The 18314-nt window shown below is 34.2% G+C and overlaps 1 protein-coding gene across 1 annotated transcript in view; it reads left to right on the top strand.

Annotated features, from left to right (window-relative positions):
* Positions 1–10864, top strand: part of LOC145285793 (transcription initiation factor TFIID subunit 12-like) — a 38345-nt gene extending 27481 nt beyond the window's left edge. Inside the window, exons 2-5 of the mRNA XM_080134164.1 lie at positions 2162–2415; positions 6564–6678; positions 8239–8327; positions 9465–10864. Coding sequence (XP_079990290.1) covers positions 2185–2415; positions 6564–6678; positions 8239–8327; positions 9465–9503 — 474 coding nt within the window. The 5' untranslated portion in view covers positions 2162–2184 and the 3' untranslated portion in view covers positions 9504–10864. The remainder of the gene's footprint in view (positions 1–2161; positions 2416–6563; positions 6679–8238; positions 8328–9464) is intronic.
* The last annotated feature ends 7450 nt before the right edge of the window (positions 10865–18314 follow it).

The raw sequence follows: 18314 nt of genomic DNA, 5'->3' as shown, positions 1-18314 counted from the left end.
ACAGGGGAGGGTAGAGCGGTAGCCCTTGATATATCTAAGGCTTTTGACAGGGTATGGCACGATGGTCTTCTAAGGGAAATTAGATCATATGGAATCACTGGAAGAATTCATAATGTAATTAAATCTTTCTTAAGTAATAGAAAAATCCAAGTTGTCCTCGACGGTCGTACATCTAAACAATATAACATAAATGCGGGAGTACCTCAGGGGTCTATCCTTGGACCTCTATTATTCCTGATATTCATAAATGACCTCCCTGATAAAATTGTATCGGAGATGGGTATATTTGCCGATGACACCACTCTCTATAACAGATATGAGGGGAAAACAAATGAACACATATCCAAGGAAATGGCAGAAACACTAGAGGATGACCTCCAATCTGTAGTGGAATGGGGACAAAAATGGATGGTCATATTCAATGCTGCTAAGACTAAGCTTGTTTCCTTCAATAACTACAAGAAACCTCTACCACCAATAGCAATGGCCAAGAACACATTGCCTGAAAGTACTTCTTTTAAACTCCTCGGCCTAACGTTTACAGGGAATATGAACTGGAATAGATACACATTGAGAGCATTGCCAAGGCTGCTGCAAGGAAGGTTGGCTCCCTCTACTGTGCTAGAAAACTACTTACGCCTGAAAGTATCCTGTACCTCTATAAGGCCACCATTCGCCCATGTTTGGAGTACTGTTGTCACATCTGGGCTGGTGCATCTGCTGCTTGTCTCTCGCTCCTGGACAGGGTTCAAAAGAGAGTCGCCAACCTGATAGATCCTGAACTGTCATCTAGGCTTCAGCCTCTGTCCCATCGACGAGATGTTGCATCCCTCTGCCTGTTCTACAAATACTTCATTGGTGAATGCTCTGACGAACTGCAAACACTTGTACCTCCTCGACGTAACTACCCTCCGACAAACCCTACAAGCTAGTAAGTCTCATCCCTTTACAGTAGAGATCCCTAGGTGCAAGAAAGCCTTTTACTCCAATAGTTTCTTCCCCAGAACTGCAGGTCTTTGGAACTCCCTTCCGGGATTCTGCTTTCCCAATTGTACTGATATGCAGAAGTTCAAGTGTAATGTGAACAAACATCTTTCTACTCATCTGCCTTCATAATGCCCCTGCAAATTAAGTCCCTGATAGTAACCCCCTGTTTCAAAGTGGCACTGTGCCTTGTTTGGAGTGAAAATTGAATAAAAAAAAAAAAAAAAGAAAAAAAAAAGCCTTATGGTTTTCATAAGTTTATGATATATTCATTACTGTAATATGACAAACAATTAAGTGGAGACTTGTTTTTCCTTGAAATTTAATGTAAAAAAAAAATTTGAATTTCGCTATTATAATGTGCTTTTATACACGGATCAGTTTTGATTAACACAAAATCAGAAAAGGGGGATAACTCTAACGTTAATTTTAGAGTACTGAGATCTTTTTGTTTATGCGTTATTAAAAACTTAATACACTTTGATATTAGCCAAAGAGCCAAGGAACTATTAAGAAAAACAAAGTTTAATCTATTCTTTTTTAATAAAGTAGTGTAGTATCGGTTCTATTATGACTGTACTCCCAGGAATTACTTTTTTTTAACGGAGTGAAGGTAATCCTAAGTATGACATTCTGACAGTCTCTGGGAAAATCCAGCTTTCTAAAACAGGACACTGGTTTGGGGCACCATTTTAATTGCCTCGGCAGAGAAGGATTTGTTCACTGACCAAGGAGAGAAAAGATGAACTGTGGTATCAGAACAGATATTACACTTTGAAATATTTATTTGCACAAAATCTAAAAAATTACAAGTCGAACAAATTAGACGCAAGGCCTATAATAATGGGTACCCCCTTGGGAATACTGGGTGGCCCCTTGACAAACATAATAGCGATTAACCCGATAAGTAGCAAAATCCTATCCCTTCCCTAGAAGCCAGAAAGCCTTCTATTCTAATAGTTTCTTTCCTGACTATACTAACCTGCAAAAGTTTAAATGTAATGTGAATAAACATCTTGCTCCTCACAGTCTTTTGTTAGACACAATTCCAAGTAAGTGGCACGAAAAAAAAATAGTTTTAAATAGTATTTGTTTATTTTTTTTGTTTTTAAATCAAATTTCAAGGATAAATTAGGAAGTACTTATTCTTTTTGTTTTCTCTTTTTTAATTTTTCAGTAAAAAAGGTTTGTCATTGAAATATGAACAAACTTCCAAGCGTGACGGAGAACTGTACTCCTGTAGTGAGTACGAATCAAATGATTGGTATGAATCCAGCACAGATGGGTCTTCGCCCGACAATGCCAACAACCCAAGTCACAACGACAGTCAATTCATCAACTGCAGAAAGCAAGGTGCTTGATAGACGTCGTCTGCAGGAATTAGTCAAAGAAGTCGATCCAATGGAACAACTTGACGAAGATGTTGAAGAGGTCAGTAAGCCAAAGAGCACTGAAGTTTTTTTGGTTTGTTTTTTTTATAAAAATTAATCATTTTCTTTGAGTGAAAAAAAAATAAAGTTAATTTTTAATTAGTTTTTGAAGATTCTCAGCATAGAAATCAAACATGTACCTATTTCTATTGTCAGTATTAAGCAATCTCAATGAATACGAGGGTTGTTCCAAAAGTAAAGCTTCATATTTTTTTTAATTTAAAATGTTGAAGTGCTATGAAGATGGGAGTGGTACCATTAAAATATATAACCTTTTGTACTCCAGAATTTATTTTTTATATAGTCATCACAATTCTCAATACACTTTTGCCTGGAATTCAATGACACATTCGGTGACACTAGTTTACAGATTAACTTCTCATCAGACTGGCATAACACGTGGCCGAACAACCAACCTCCTTTTGAGCAGAATTTCTTCCATGCCAGGAATGTTACATTTATCACGAATGATGAATTTGGGAATCTGGTCGGAGAGGTGAACATGCAGGAAACAATGGAGGCAGTAGTCATTGAAGATGGTCATCACCCATGAAACCAGCCAAGCTTTTTTCTAGGATCCAGTCAATGATGTAGTTGGACAAGGTCGAAGAGAGCATACATCCTTGGCAGACTTCCATTTGGACAATGAAGTAATCGGATTCTTCCCTATAACACTTTGCTCTTGTTCGGATATGCACATAGTACGCTTTGATGAGGTTGAGAAGCTTGTCCAGGAAGCCATCGTAGTGCACGATGTACCAAAGGCTTTTGCGATCCACTGAGTTGAAAGCTGCAGTGAAATCAATCAAACATACGATGGTAGACTGCTAATAGACTCGTTGCTGTTCCATTCTGTTTGAAACGGCAAAAACTTACGCTCCGTTTTACATCATTTCATACTAAACAACACTAAAATATTACGAATCTCCTTGCCGAAACCTTTTCAAACAATTCCTTTACGAAAAATTACAGTCAGTCCTTCCAAAGGCAAAACACAATACGAAAAAAAGATAAACTAACTTCAACTCAAAAAAAAACAAACTATCTTTTTACTAAGAATGAAATCAAAAAGGCTATAAACAAATCGCTTAATACATCTACCGGTGCGGATGAGATACATTATTAGTTTCTGAACCAATTTCCTCCCAAATCAATAACACATCTTTTAAGCACCTTCACCAAAATATGATTCAAGGGAAAACTACTCAATAGCTGGAAACAGGCTATTGTAATCCCTGTTTCTAAACCAAAAAGAGACTGTACAGATCCACAAATTTTAGATCTATTGACAAGTTGTCTTAGCAAAACATTCACAAAAATGTTAAATAAAAGATTAAACTGCTACCTGGAAACCAATGGCCTTATTACCAACATACAAAGTGGTTTTAGGAACAAAAGAGGAACAAAAGAGAACACAATGTCTCTAGAGAAGTTAGAAGTCAACACGAGTAATCCAGGTTGCTTACTTGACCGTTTTAGGTTATCTCCCTTGTATTATAATATTACTTTTTAATATAACAAATCTTTGTTAATTTACTCTACTGAATCTGAGGATAGTGAAATTATCTCCCCTTGTCTCGTGGTATTGTTGTTTGTGAAATTAAACTTTATTTTTATTTTTTTTTTTACATAATTTGATTATCTTTGAATAAAACTCTTCAACCTTTCATATTTTTTTTCCATGAGTAATGGAAGGTGCTGTCCAAGTTTTCAATATTTTTACTTGATTTTTGGAATATTAACTTCATAAAACTATAAACATTCTATCATGCTTTGAACAATATTTTTTTTTCTAACAATTTCAAATCTCTGATTATCCATTTTCCTTGGGATTACCTTTTGAACGTGTGCTCTTTTTGACTTTCTGGTGAAAAGAGTGTTGGGGTACACAACCTGTATTACAAGTGATTACTTCCAACTCTTCTATAAATATATGAAAGTGATTTTGTTCAGAAATTCTAGAGTGATATTATCTTGATCTTTTATTATAAACGCTATTAAATATTGAGTTTCATTTTTGCTTTTCGAAATTGATTCTTGTTCCAATCAATTTGAACACTATATAAATTTGTTTTTATATTACTTAAACATGGCTATATATATATATATATATATATATATATATATGAAAATCTTTCGAGGGGTACAGAATTTAATGATGGCTACATATAGACCAATATACATAATGATTATTGAAAAAATAAAAAATGAAAATAAAGGCCAGCTAACTCGGTTTCGATCCTCGCTCAACAGAGCCAAATCGAGGACAATACGATAAAAATTAAAAAATAAATAAAGTCATGACTATGGCAAGGGAAAGGAGAAAAAAAAATATCAAAAATAAACAGGGGAAACAAAATTACATAGAGACCAAATTAAGTCCAAGAAGATTTTCTTTTTGCTTGCAAGCAAAAAGAAATTCTTCTTGGACTTAATAATGTATATTGGTCTATATGTAGCCATCATTAAATTCTGTACCCCTCGAAAGATTTTCAAATATATATATATATATATATATATATATATATATATATGCCATGGAAGTCATTCAAGTTCATATAGGGGTTATTTGTAGTTTGATGACACAAGGATCGTGCACTATACTTAAAATGCAACTGTCGGGAACTTTGGTAAGTCGTTTGTTCTGTTGGCAACCCCAAAACAAGAAAAACTTGCTGTAAACAATAACAAGTATTTGTTGGAATGCATGTTGGGTTAACAATAATAAAAAGAATAAATTATGGCGTTCTTGTTGGTATGAAAAAGAAAAGTTGAGCAATTTGACTGATGTTAAGTCTTGATGAGGGGATTTTAAAATTTATTTTTTGTCTCCAGACAAACGAGGGATTGGACCGAGTAATTCACTCCTGTTTATTTATTTACACTTTTCTCAATAACCATGCCTTGGATTTTTTTGAAAATTTGCATAAACAGTCATGGTGAAAGTAAATTTTTGCCAGAACGAATTTTCCAGGATAACTCTGGTTGCCTCCCTGGGGGGGGGGGGATATAGAGGTAAAATTGCCTTTAAATGGTTCACTCATGAAGGGGGATCCTGCATGCTTGGCTTGTTTTATTTTTTTTTTCTGTCTCTTAGAGAAGATTGAATTTAAAAAAAAAATTATTCTTTATATTTCTGTCTCTGATCGATTGCTCACATAAATCATTCTATTTGTCTATCTGTCTATTTGTCTATCTGTCTATTTGTCTATCTGTCTCACTGAGCTGACTGAAGTTCTGACAGATTCTCCAAATATCAGTTCTTTTGTTGGGAACTTTTACTTGATGAGTTTTGTGATTTGCTTCCCAATCACAATGCATGTTTGGTCGAGCAATGAAATTCTTTGTCATAAAAATTGTGTCTGGGTCTTATTTAAAAATTATCACAGTTTTTATTGGCAGATAATTATATTCATCGTATGATAAGTATTCTCCCATAACCTTGTAAATTTATCAAAGTACAGTTTTTTTTTGTTTTTTTTTTAAATTCTATAAAAATAAAAAATTATTTTGTCATGGATTTCAAAATATAAACAAAATTCAACTTGAGCACTTTCTCCTGGCTGTCATTTTAAACCTGGGAATAAAATAAAAACTAAAATAAAGTATCCTCGACATTATGATCTCAACCGTCTTTATTATCAAAAACAGGTGTTCATGGATTGGTTGTCACTCAAATATGAAACATGGACCTTTTTAAATTAAATCGTTTTTGAAAATATTTACTAATATTTTTGTTGTACCTGAATTTATGCAACCCCAATTTTTTTAAAAATAATATATATTTCAATTAGTCTGTTTGTCCATTCCACTTTTTGTTGGAAATTACTGGACAAATCTAGCTGAAATTTTGTATAGACAAAAAGAAAAGAAAAATGCAGTGAACTAAATCTTATGGTATCTGTTGGATACACAATTGGGTATTAGTATGTACTGCAAAAATGAACACAAATTTAACCATGTTTAACCATCAATTTGGCATAAAGCATTCATTCCAAGTCGACTATCACACATCTTATAATAATGAAATAAATAACATGTACACGAGTAAGTTCATCATTCTTTTTTTTTTTTGTTGTGAGTCAACAAATATTTGAATAATGTGTACTAAAATGACATTCTAAATTCTAACTTTTCTTTTTTAAATAGGTTTTGCTACAAATTGCTGATGATTTCATAGAAAATGTTGTAACAGCTGCCTGTCAAATTGCCAAACATAGGAAATCCAATGTACTTGAAGTAAAAGATGTGCAATTACATTTAGGTGTGTATGATTTTAATTATTGCTTATCCATCTACAAATTAAAAGCTTCCACATATTAAAAAAACACCCTGAAAAAAGACGGTACTTGTACAGTTTAGTCAAGACATTAAATAATGAAAATATCAAAAAAAGGTTATATTGTACGTATCTGGTTTGGACTGAAGATCTCTGAAAAAAAATTTAATTTAATTTGATCGAGTAGTTTTTTTTTTTTTTTTTTTCAGCAGAAAAACATGTTCTTATGAGAACGCGTTGAAGTCAGCCATTGTGAAATTTGCTGAACACACCACGGGGAGATAACTCCATGTAAAGCGCCGACACTCCCTCCCTATCTTTAATTCTGGCTTTTCTTCCTAAAAATCAAACCTTTTGCTCAGTAACATAACAAATTGTTTTTTCGCTGTAAAAAAAAAAACTACTTGATGAAATAAAGTTAAAACTTTTTTTGGAGAACTTTGTTCCATAACGGACACGTGCAATATAACCTTTTTCGATATTTTCATTTTTTACTGTCTTGACTAAACTGTACAAGTACCCAAAAGACAAATTGATGACGATGACCTATGTCAGTTTAAACTTGATTTATGTGGATTTAGTTTTAATATCTAATCAAAGATTTGTGTGCTTATGCAAAGAACAACCTGTTTTTCCATGAATGTTGCCTTAATATATTCCGGCAGCTTATGTAAATTGCTGAAATGTGATGAAACACTCAGGTAATGAAAATCGCTTGATCAGACGACAATAGAAATGCGCTGTGTTTGTAAGCAGAAATTTGGTAAGAATCCATGAATCATATTGCAGACACCTACCCGGTTAAGCAGCTTCCTTCTATTTCTTCCATTTACTCTAACCCTTCTCATCCGTTTTTACTGTTGGTGGCTATTCTTCAGTCAACCAAAAATCTTCCCCCAAAAATAGTCTACATCAACCTATGAAAAAAAAAATAGTCTACATCCTAACCTATGAAAAAAAAATAGTCTACATCCTAACCTATGAAAAAAAAATAGTCTACATCCTAACCTATGAAAAAAAAAAATAGTCTACATCCTAACCTATGAAAAAAAAAAAGTCTACATCCTAACCTATGAAAAAAAAAAATAGTCTACATCCTAACCTATGAAAAAAAAAAATAGTCTACATCCTAACCTATGAAAAAAAAAATAGTCTACATCCTAACCTATGGAAAAAAAATAGTCTACATCCTAACCTATGAAAAAAAAATAGTCTACATCCTAAACTATGAAAAAAAAAATTTTACAAAATAAAATATATTCATAAAACTTCCAAGAGTTTAATTTTTTTTTTCGTTTCTCTTCGTTGAAATTACTATGTTTTCTATCATGATGGTTTCCTGCTTTTCTAAAATTTTAAAATTTGATCAGCGCTTGGCATATTCCGACAGTTTACATAAGCTGTCGGAATATGCCAATACAACGTCCACAGAAAAACGTGTCGCTCTCTGCATAAGTATCCAAATTTCTGGCAATGTTGTATTAAAAGAAAAAATGGAAATCTATTTTGTAGGTTTTTATCATCTGTTTTTACTTGTCTTTTCAGAGCGTAGTTGGAATATGTGGGTTCCAGGTTTTGGTTCTGAAGATTTAAGGCCTTACAAAAAAGCAGTTGTTACCGATGCTCACAAACAGGTAAAGAAACTAATCGGCATTTTATGCTTGCAATATGTAATAAGCTGCCCTTTAAAGATGGCAGTTTTATTTATTTTTTTAAAAAATTTTCTTCCTTTGAAGATTGTAACGCTGGGTATGAAGCAGCCAAACCAGCTACCAACATTGCCCTGCTTTTTATTGAAATCCGCCGAGAGCTCTTTTTAGTATCCACGTTGTTCCCTTGAGTGCAATTGTCTTTCATGAGAGTAAAGGTGATGAACAAGTCGCGTTTTCAAGTCACATTGGCAGAGGTGGATGAAGTAGACTATTCCCATAGCTAGATGGGTCGTCTACCCTTGTTCTCTGTATTTAAAAGTAAACAGAACTTCCGTGAATAATCTTTCCAAGAACTGCTCATCTGTGGAACACAATATCATGGGACTGCTTCCCTGCTGACTAGAACATAGTTGTCTTCAGATGCAAAGTCAGCAAATACTTGTCGAGTCATCCTCTTGGGAATTCTACTCATTCCACTCATCATTTCCAATCCTCTCATAATATTGTTCATCAGCAAATTGACAGTTTGGTTTTCTTCAAGCACCCCCGACAGTTACCATGAGTCTGTCAGACTGAGGAGTGATTTATTAAAATTAAAGAAAAGAAAAAAGAAATTTCTTTTTATTTTAAATAATTTTTATTTAAACTTTTAATTATCATACAACTTTTTCATCACAAAATAATCTAAACATTATTTGTATTGTGAAGCGATTTATTGAAATTAAAATAAAAAAAATGTCTTTATTAAAACTTTCATAATAAAAATGTTTATGAAACAAGGTTTTTATCACTTAGTCTGACAGGCCTGCAGCAACCATCATGGGACTTTGAAAAAAGCCTGATTTAAAAAAAAAAAAAAAATTCAATTACTTTTAGTGTGCAATCATTTATATTGGTGAGAAACCGTCCACTGGATACATCTTACGAATTGGAATAGCGGCGTCCGCAATCGTTGGAACTCTGCTTGAAGAAAGACGACAGTTTCATTAACTCCTATCCTCTAGTAACTTTTGGCCTTTGTGAGTGGTGAATAACTAGTATAAATAAACTTTTGAAACCCTTTATATATTATTTTATTGTCATAAAATGTCTAAATTGTTTTTTTTCTTCTTTTTGCAGAGAATGGCACTTATCAAGAAGACGTTAAAAAAATATTAAATGACTTACTGTTTTGAGCGAAATGTCCTCGTGCATCCAAGCCTTCCATGTCTACTGCCACCTCCGATAAGCAGATGAATAACTATGGCTGAATGTCCTCTTCCTCCAACAATATTTATAATTACCCCAACTAGTATCATTGTCAGTTCATATTTTCATATCACTTAAAGAACAAGAGTAGCGGATGCTGGTACAGTTAGATTTTTGTGTTCACTTTAAATGCCATGTGGGGGGGAGGGTATGATTGTGTGACAAACCAAACCAAATGTTTAGACAAATAGGAAAAAGAACTATTTATTTTTTAAATAGATCAATTTTTAGGGTGGAAAAAGAAATCTATTAAAGTCTTGTGTTCTTTGATAAGAAGCAAGTATTTTTCTTTTCCTTCATTTTTTTTTTTTTTAATCAAAAAAATATTTTCTTTTCTTTTTTTTTTTTTTTCTTTTTTTCAATGTTTTAAAATTTTGGATTTCTTTTTTTTTTTTTTTTTTTAATTTCTTTTCAATTTTACTTTCCACAATAAAATATTCTTGTATAAAACCATCTTTACTCACGATTTTGATGTTTGGTAAGTTTATTTGCAGACCTGACTTTAAAAAAAAAAAAAAGGGTCTTTTATGAATCCAAATATAAAATTTGATTTTTTTCATGTGTGTGTGCTGCTATCATCTAACACTTAAGATGTATTATTCTGATCTAAAAAAAATGAAGAAAATAAAATAGACGCCATTTTTATTAAGATTTATACGGTGTTTCTATTGGCTTCTTCGTCCATTTTCATTTCTATCATTTCATATGTGAAGTAAGCCAATTTGGGAAACGGTGCAAGATCCATAATGGCTATCAAAGGACTATAGATTTGACGAGCTCAGGTGTCATATTTATTCCGTTCATTTATGTCCACTGATAAAACAAAGATACAAGCATCCACTTACTCCTCGCAGTCAGTCTTTTAACAAAAAATCATTTAACAATGAGTCTTGTGTTTTGACTTTAAAAAACCAATAAAAATGGTTGACGCGCCATAAACTGTTAAAACTAAATCAAACAGCAATAATTTAATCCATGCATATTTTTTTCTGGTCATTTTTAAGTTGAAGATAAAAGTTGCTTATAGAAAAGTACTTCATCTAAACTCATACTCAGAAATATAGTTTTGAATTTTAATTTAAAGGTGACAAATATGATGAAGTTAAAAATAAAATATTTTTGTGTGGTATCATTGTTGTGACTCAAAATATAAAAATCAACTCATGAAAAAGAATTTTACCTTGCAAAAAAAAAAATATTCAATTATTTAACAAAAAATATTGTACATTCCCTTCTCATTTTCCTCTGTAATAAAATATTTCAAATTGTTACTTTTATTTATTTTTATTTTTTTTTATTTTAAAATCTTTCCATAAAAAGTTCATAGAGTTGTCTATTTTTTTGTTTTCAATGAGAATAAATTGTATTGGAACTGATTCGCCTTCAAGAGAAATTATATTTAAAAAACAAAAACAAAAAAATAGTCACTCTTGAGTAATTTCACTGAGTTTTTGTATTAAATCTTATGCAGTTTTAATATTTAAGCTTCTGTGAGTGTTCTAGACTCTGGAGTAAGCGTCTTGTGCCTGTTCGTGATGCAATCTGACCCAATAGTCATGTTGCATGCATTCAAATGAGTTCTTACACAAACCAAGACTTCATTAACACGCCCCCCCCCTCCCTGGAGGAGGCACCTTTGTGGCTTTTGGGTCAAGATCAAAGTGTAGTATCTATTCCGCAGATGCTGCAATCAAAGACCATTGCCCTTGTGGCAATCTTCTGGTCCATGTAGGGGCAACCCTACATGAGTCAGCTGGGAAATCCCTATCCAGCTCCCATTTCCCACCTCTTGGGAGCTGCCCCACCTCTCTCTCCACATTAAAAAACGGCCTTGTGCCTAATTTGCTCAGTGGGGAAGCAAATAAATACAACACAAACAAAGACTTCCTTGATCTACCATGCTTTATTAAGGGGCATATGCTTGTATTTGAAAATGATAATCCGAGAATTAACCAAAAAGCTATATGAGCATGCACAGGCCATTGTTAAGAATAAAGCAAAACTTGGAGAGGATGTTGTAATGGTCACATAGTCAGCTGAGTGGCCTTAGAGATTTGCAGAGGCTTCATATGTCCAAGTAAATTGCTTCCATTGTGACCAAAGTGGGCATATTGCACGAGTAGAAGATGGTGCTTTCAGTGTGACAATACCTGACACATGGCCTCAAACTGTTAGAGGATAAGATGTTGGTGCTGCTCTTTTCTCAAATAAGATTTAAGCGATGCGTAACCAATTATCTGAGTGCATGTCGATCTTGATTGAGACTATCCTGCAGTGAGTGCAAGGTTATGCCATGCCTGGAACAGGGGAGCATTGAAATAATGACAATAATGGTGAGACATGGGTGCATTGTAGTGTTAGTAAGGATTTGAATGACCTCTGGTGTAGTCACTGACATCAATGTCCTGATGATGCAGAAAGACATACTTTGCTTTGACCTTTGGCTCTAAAATGAGACTATCGAAGCGGTGTTGTCATTACAAATAAAATTCCCTAAGGTATTGGTGTATGTTGCACTTTGCTTTGATTGGCCAGACTTCAACATAGGCGAAATCTCTTGCCATTGATTAAACTTGTTGTGGAAATGAACAGATGATAAAGCACCAATCAAGCTATGGAAATGACGCCACAAGATACACCTTACCCACGAATGTTAGGATCGCATATGAATAAAAACTTGAATCAAAGATGTCTGATTAATCCCATACTCCAAAAGTTTGGTTCTCAAAAACATCTTATCACTTGCAATGATGCAAGTCAAATGTGCAAGCAATCGTGGAGTACCATATGATTAATATATCGAGGCTTATACAACTGATATGTCGTGGAGTACGATATGATCAACATATCGAGGCTTATACAACTGATATATCGTGGAGTACCATATGATCAATATATCGAGGCTTATACAACTGATATATAGTGGAGTACGATATGATCAATATATCGAGGCTTATACAACTGATATGTCGTGGAGTACCATATGATCAATATATCGAGGCTTATACAACTGATATATCGTGGAGTACCATATGATCAATATATCGAGGCTTATACAACTGATATGTCGTGGAGTACCATATGATCAATATATCGAGGCTTATACAACTGATATGTCGTGGAGTACGATATGATCAATATATCGAGGCTTATACAACTGATATATAGTGGAATACCATATGATCAATATATCGAGGCTTATACAACTGATATGTCGTGGAGTACGATATGATCAACATATCGAGGCTTATACAACTGATATATTGTGGAGTACCATATGATCAATATATCGAGGCTTATACAACTGATATATAGTGGAGTACGATATGATCAATATATCGAGGCTTATACAACTGATATGTCGTGGAGTACCATATGATCAATATATCGAGGCTTATACAACTGATATATCGTGGAGTACCATATGATCAATATATCGAGGCTTATACAACTGATATGTCGTGGAGTACCATATGATCAATATATCGAGGCTTATACAACTGATATGTCGTGGAGTACGATATGATCAATATATCGAGGCTTATACAACTAATATATAGTGGAATACCATATGATCAATATATCGAGGCTTATACAACTGATATATAGTGGAGTACCATATGATCAATATATCGAGGCTTATACAACTGATATGTCGTGGAGTACGATATGATCAATATATCGAGGCTTATACAACTGATATATTATGGAGTACCATATGATCAATATATCGAGGCTTATACAACTGATATATCGTGGAGTACGATATGATCAATATATCGAGGCTTATACAACTGATATATCGTGGAGTACGATATGATCAATATATCGAGGCTTATACAACTGATATGTCGTGGAGTACGATATGATCAACATATCGAGGCTTATCCAACTGATATATAGTGGAATACCATATGATCAATATATCGAGGCTTATACAACTGATATGTCGTGGAGTACCATATGATCAACATATCGAGGCTTATAAAACTGATATGTCGTGGAGTACCATATGATCAACATATCGAGGCTTATACAACTGATATGTCGTGGAGTACCATATGATCAACATATCGAGGCTTATACAACTGATATGTCGTGGAGTACCATATGATCAACATATCGAGGCTTATACAACTGATATGTCGTGGAGTACGATATGATCAACATATCGAGGCTTATACAACTGATATGTCGTGGAGTACCATATGGTCAACATATCGAGGCTTATACAACTGATATGTCGTGGAGTACCATATGATCAATATATCGAGGCTTATACAACTGATATGTCGTGGAGTACCATATGATCAACATATCGAGGCTTATACAACTGATATGTCGTGGAGTACCATATGATCAATATATCGAGGCTTATACAACTGATATGTCGTGGAGTACGATATGATCAACATATCGAGGCTTATACAACTGATATATCGTGGAGTACCATATGATCAATATATCGAGGCTTATACAACTGATATTTAGTGGAGTACCATATGATCAATATATCGAGGCTTATACAACTGATATGTCGTGGAGTACCATATGATCAACATATCGAGGCTTATACAACTGATATATCGTGGAGTACGATATGATCAATATATGGAGGCTTATACAACTGATATGTTGTGGAGTACGATATGATCAACATATCGAGGCTTATACAACTGATATATAGTGGAATACCATATGATCAATATATCGAGGCTTATACAACTGATATATCGTGGAGTACCATATGATCAATATATCGAGGCTTATACAACTGATATGTCGTGGAGTACCATATGATCAATATATCGAGGCTTATACAACTGATATGTCGTGGAGTACGATATGATCAATATATCGAGCCTTATACAACTGATATATAGTGGAATACCATATGATCAATATATCGAGGCTTATACAACTGATATATGGTGGAGTACCATATGATCAATATATCGAGGCTTATACAACTGATATGTCGTGGAGTACCATATGGTCAACATATCGAGGCTTATACAACTGATATGTCGTGGAGTACCATATGATCAATATATCGAGGCTTATAACAACTGATATGTCGTGGAGTACCATATGGTCAATATATCGAGGCTTATACAACTGATATATAGTGGAGTACCATATGATCAATATATCGAGGCTTATACAACTGATATGGCGTGGAGTACCATATGATCAATATATCGAGGCTTATACAACTGATATATCGTGGAGTACCATATGATCAATATATCGAGGCTTATACAACTGATATATAGTGGAGTACCATATGATCAATATATCGAGGCTTATACAACTGATATATCGTGGAGTACGATATGATCAATATATCGAGGCTTATACAACTGATATGTCGTGGAGTACCATATGATCAACATATCGAGGCTTATACAACTGATATGTCGTGGAGTACCATATGATCAACATATCGAGGCTTATACAACTGATATGTCGTGGAGTACCATATGATCAACATATCGAGGCTTATACAACTGATATGTCGTGGAGTACCATATGGTCAACATATCGAGGCTTATACAACTGATATGTCGTGGAGTACCATATGGTCAATATATCGAGGCTTATAACAACTGATATGTCGTGGAGTACCATATGATCAACATATCGAGGCTTATACAACTGATATGTCGTGGAGTACCATATGATCAACATATCGAGGCTTATACAACTGATATGTCGTGGAGTACCATATGGTCAATATATCGAGGCTTATACAACTGATATGTCGTGGAGTACCATATGATCAACATATCGAGGCTTATACAACTGATATGTCGTGGAGTACCATATGATCAACATATCAAGGCTTATACAACTGATATGTCGTGGAGTACCATATGATCAACATATCGAGGCTTATACAACTGATATGTCGTGGAGTACCATATGATCAATATATCGAGGCTTATACAACTGATATGTCGTGGAGTACCATATGATCAATATATCGAGGCTTATACAACTGATATGTCGTGGAGTACCATATGATCAATATATCGAGGCTTATACAACTGATATGTCGTGGAGTACCATATGATCAACATATCGAGGCTTATACAACTGATATGTCGTGGAGTACCACATGATCAATATATCGAGGCTTATACAACTGATATGTCGTGGAGTACCATATGATCAAGATATCGAGGCTTATACAACTGATATGTCGTGGAGTACCATATGATCAATATATCGAGGCTTATACAACTGATATGTCGTGGAGTACCATATGATCAACATATCGAGGCTTATACAACTGATATGTCGTGGAGTACCATATGATCAATATATCGAGGCTTATACAACTGATATGTCGTGGAGTACCATATGATCAATATATCGAGGCTTATACAACTGATATGTCGTGGAGTACCATATGATCAATATATCGAGGCTTATACAACTGATATGTCATGGAGTACCATATGATCAACATATCGAGGCTTATACAACTGATATGTCGTGGAGTACCATATGATCAATATATCGAGGCTTATACAACTGATATGTCGTGGAGTACCATATGATCAATATATCGAGGCTTATACAACTGATATGTCGTGGAGTACCATATGATCAATATATCGAGGCTTATACAACTGATATGTCGTGGAGTACCATATGGTCAATATATCGAGGCTTATACAACTGATATGTCGTGGAGTACCATATGATCAACATATCGAGGCTTATACAACTGATATGTCGTGGAGTACCATATGGTCAATATATCAGGGCTTATACAACTGATATGTCGTGGAGTACCATATGATCAATATATCGAGGCTTATACAACTGATATGTCGTGGAGTACCATATGATCAATATATCGAAGCTTATACAACTGATATGTCGTGGAGTACCATATGATCAATATATCGAGGCTTATACAACTGATATGTCGTGGAGTACCATATGATCAATATATCGAGGCTTATACAACTGATATGTCGTGGAGTACCATATGATCAATATATCGAGGCTTATACAACTGATATGTCGTGGAGTACCATATGGTCAATATATCGAGGCTTATACAACTGATATGTCGTGGAGTACCATATGATCAACATATCGAGGCTTATACAACTGATATGTCGTGGAGTAACATATGATCAACATATCGAGGCTTATACAACTGATATGTCGTGGAGTACCATATGATCAATATATCGAGGCTTATACAACTGATATGTCGTGGAGTACCATATGATCAACATATCGAGGCTTATACAACTGATATGTCGTGGAGTACCATATGATCAATATATCGAGGCTTATACAACTGATATGTCGTGGAGTACCATATGATCAACATATCGAGGCTTATACAACTGATATGTCGTGGAGTACCATATGATCAATATATCGAGGCTTATACAACTGATATGTCGTGGAGTACGATATGATCAACATATCGAGGCTTATACAACTGATATATGTACAAGCAAATTAAAGGAATCGTGCGAGAAAGGATCATATGTATCATCGCTCGATGTGATGGTGGCCTATATTTGTGGCATTTTGCGTCAAGAAATGTTGCCTGATTAGACTGGGTTTTGGATTGAATGTGATGTCACAAATTATAAAGACCATAGTTGGTGATGTATTATCGAAAGGTCAACATCGGTATATATCTCGACATTGACATCAATGAAAATGTCAAGTTAGTGATGCATATCTTATCAAAATTGGCAGAGTTTTGTCTGAAGTACAAGGTTCTTGAGAGGCTTGGAGATGAAGCTCACATACCGGGCATAGAAGTTGGAGGAAGAGGGGGGGGGTGCGAATCCAGCGATGGAGACAAGAAAATGCGATTTTGTGCATCCCTGAAGTTTATACAAGACGGACCATTTTTTTTTCTCTTATATGGAAAATTCATAACAGACGCTAATATTTTGTCTTCTAGTTATCCCCCTTCCCATCCTCCACCTGATATAGTTACTAATCACACGAGCAGCCCCTCCATCTATAATCATACAACTAGCAATAACAATAATAATAATAATAATATTTCTCCTAACATCCATCCTAACACTAACAACACTCATTATCCCCTCTAAAACAGTCCTTGTACAATCATTGTCCCGCCCTTTGTTGAACACAATGAACAAAATTCAAACTATTTCCCTAATACAAATCAGCAAATTAATATTAATATCAGACCTCAAGCTTTTAATAAAGTACATACATATATCGGCGCTACTTCAACATTAATTATGAAAAGAATATCAAACCACATTTCTTCTTTTAACAACCATAATTCTAATAATAACCAAGGAACTTCTTGAACCACTTTAATTAAAAAACTTAATTCGAATAATACCCCTTTCTCAATCAAATGGGCCATCCTAAAAAAGGTTAAGTCTTCTCCTCCAGGCTCTAAGTCATGTCGCCTCTGCACAACCGAAGCTATAACTATAATTATTTCCCCTCAAAGTAGCAATATAATAAGCTCTAACAACGAATTGATCTCTTTCTGAAAACTTAAGTCCAAATTCAGTTATGGTAAATTTGAAATTACATAGCCATTAATTAAACCTTTCAGATATATATTCTTTTCTATAATATTATCGTTTTCTCTACATACTTTCTTTATATTTTACAACTTTAAAAATTTTATTCATTTTTTTTCTTTATTTATTTTTTTTCTTTCTTTGTTTTTTTTCTTGTTATTTTTTT

Source organism: Euprymna scolopes, chromosome 10 (genome assembly GCF_053919585.1).
Source record: "Euprymna scolopes isolate OS-2025 chromosome 10, ASM5391958v1, whole genome shotgun sequence".
NCBI lineage: Eukaryota > Metazoa > Mollusca > Cephalopoda > Sepiida > Sepiolidae > Euprymna > Euprymna scolopes.
The sequence above is the reverse complement of the archived record's forward strand: the minus strand, read 5'-3'. Positions and strand labels throughout refer to the sequence as shown.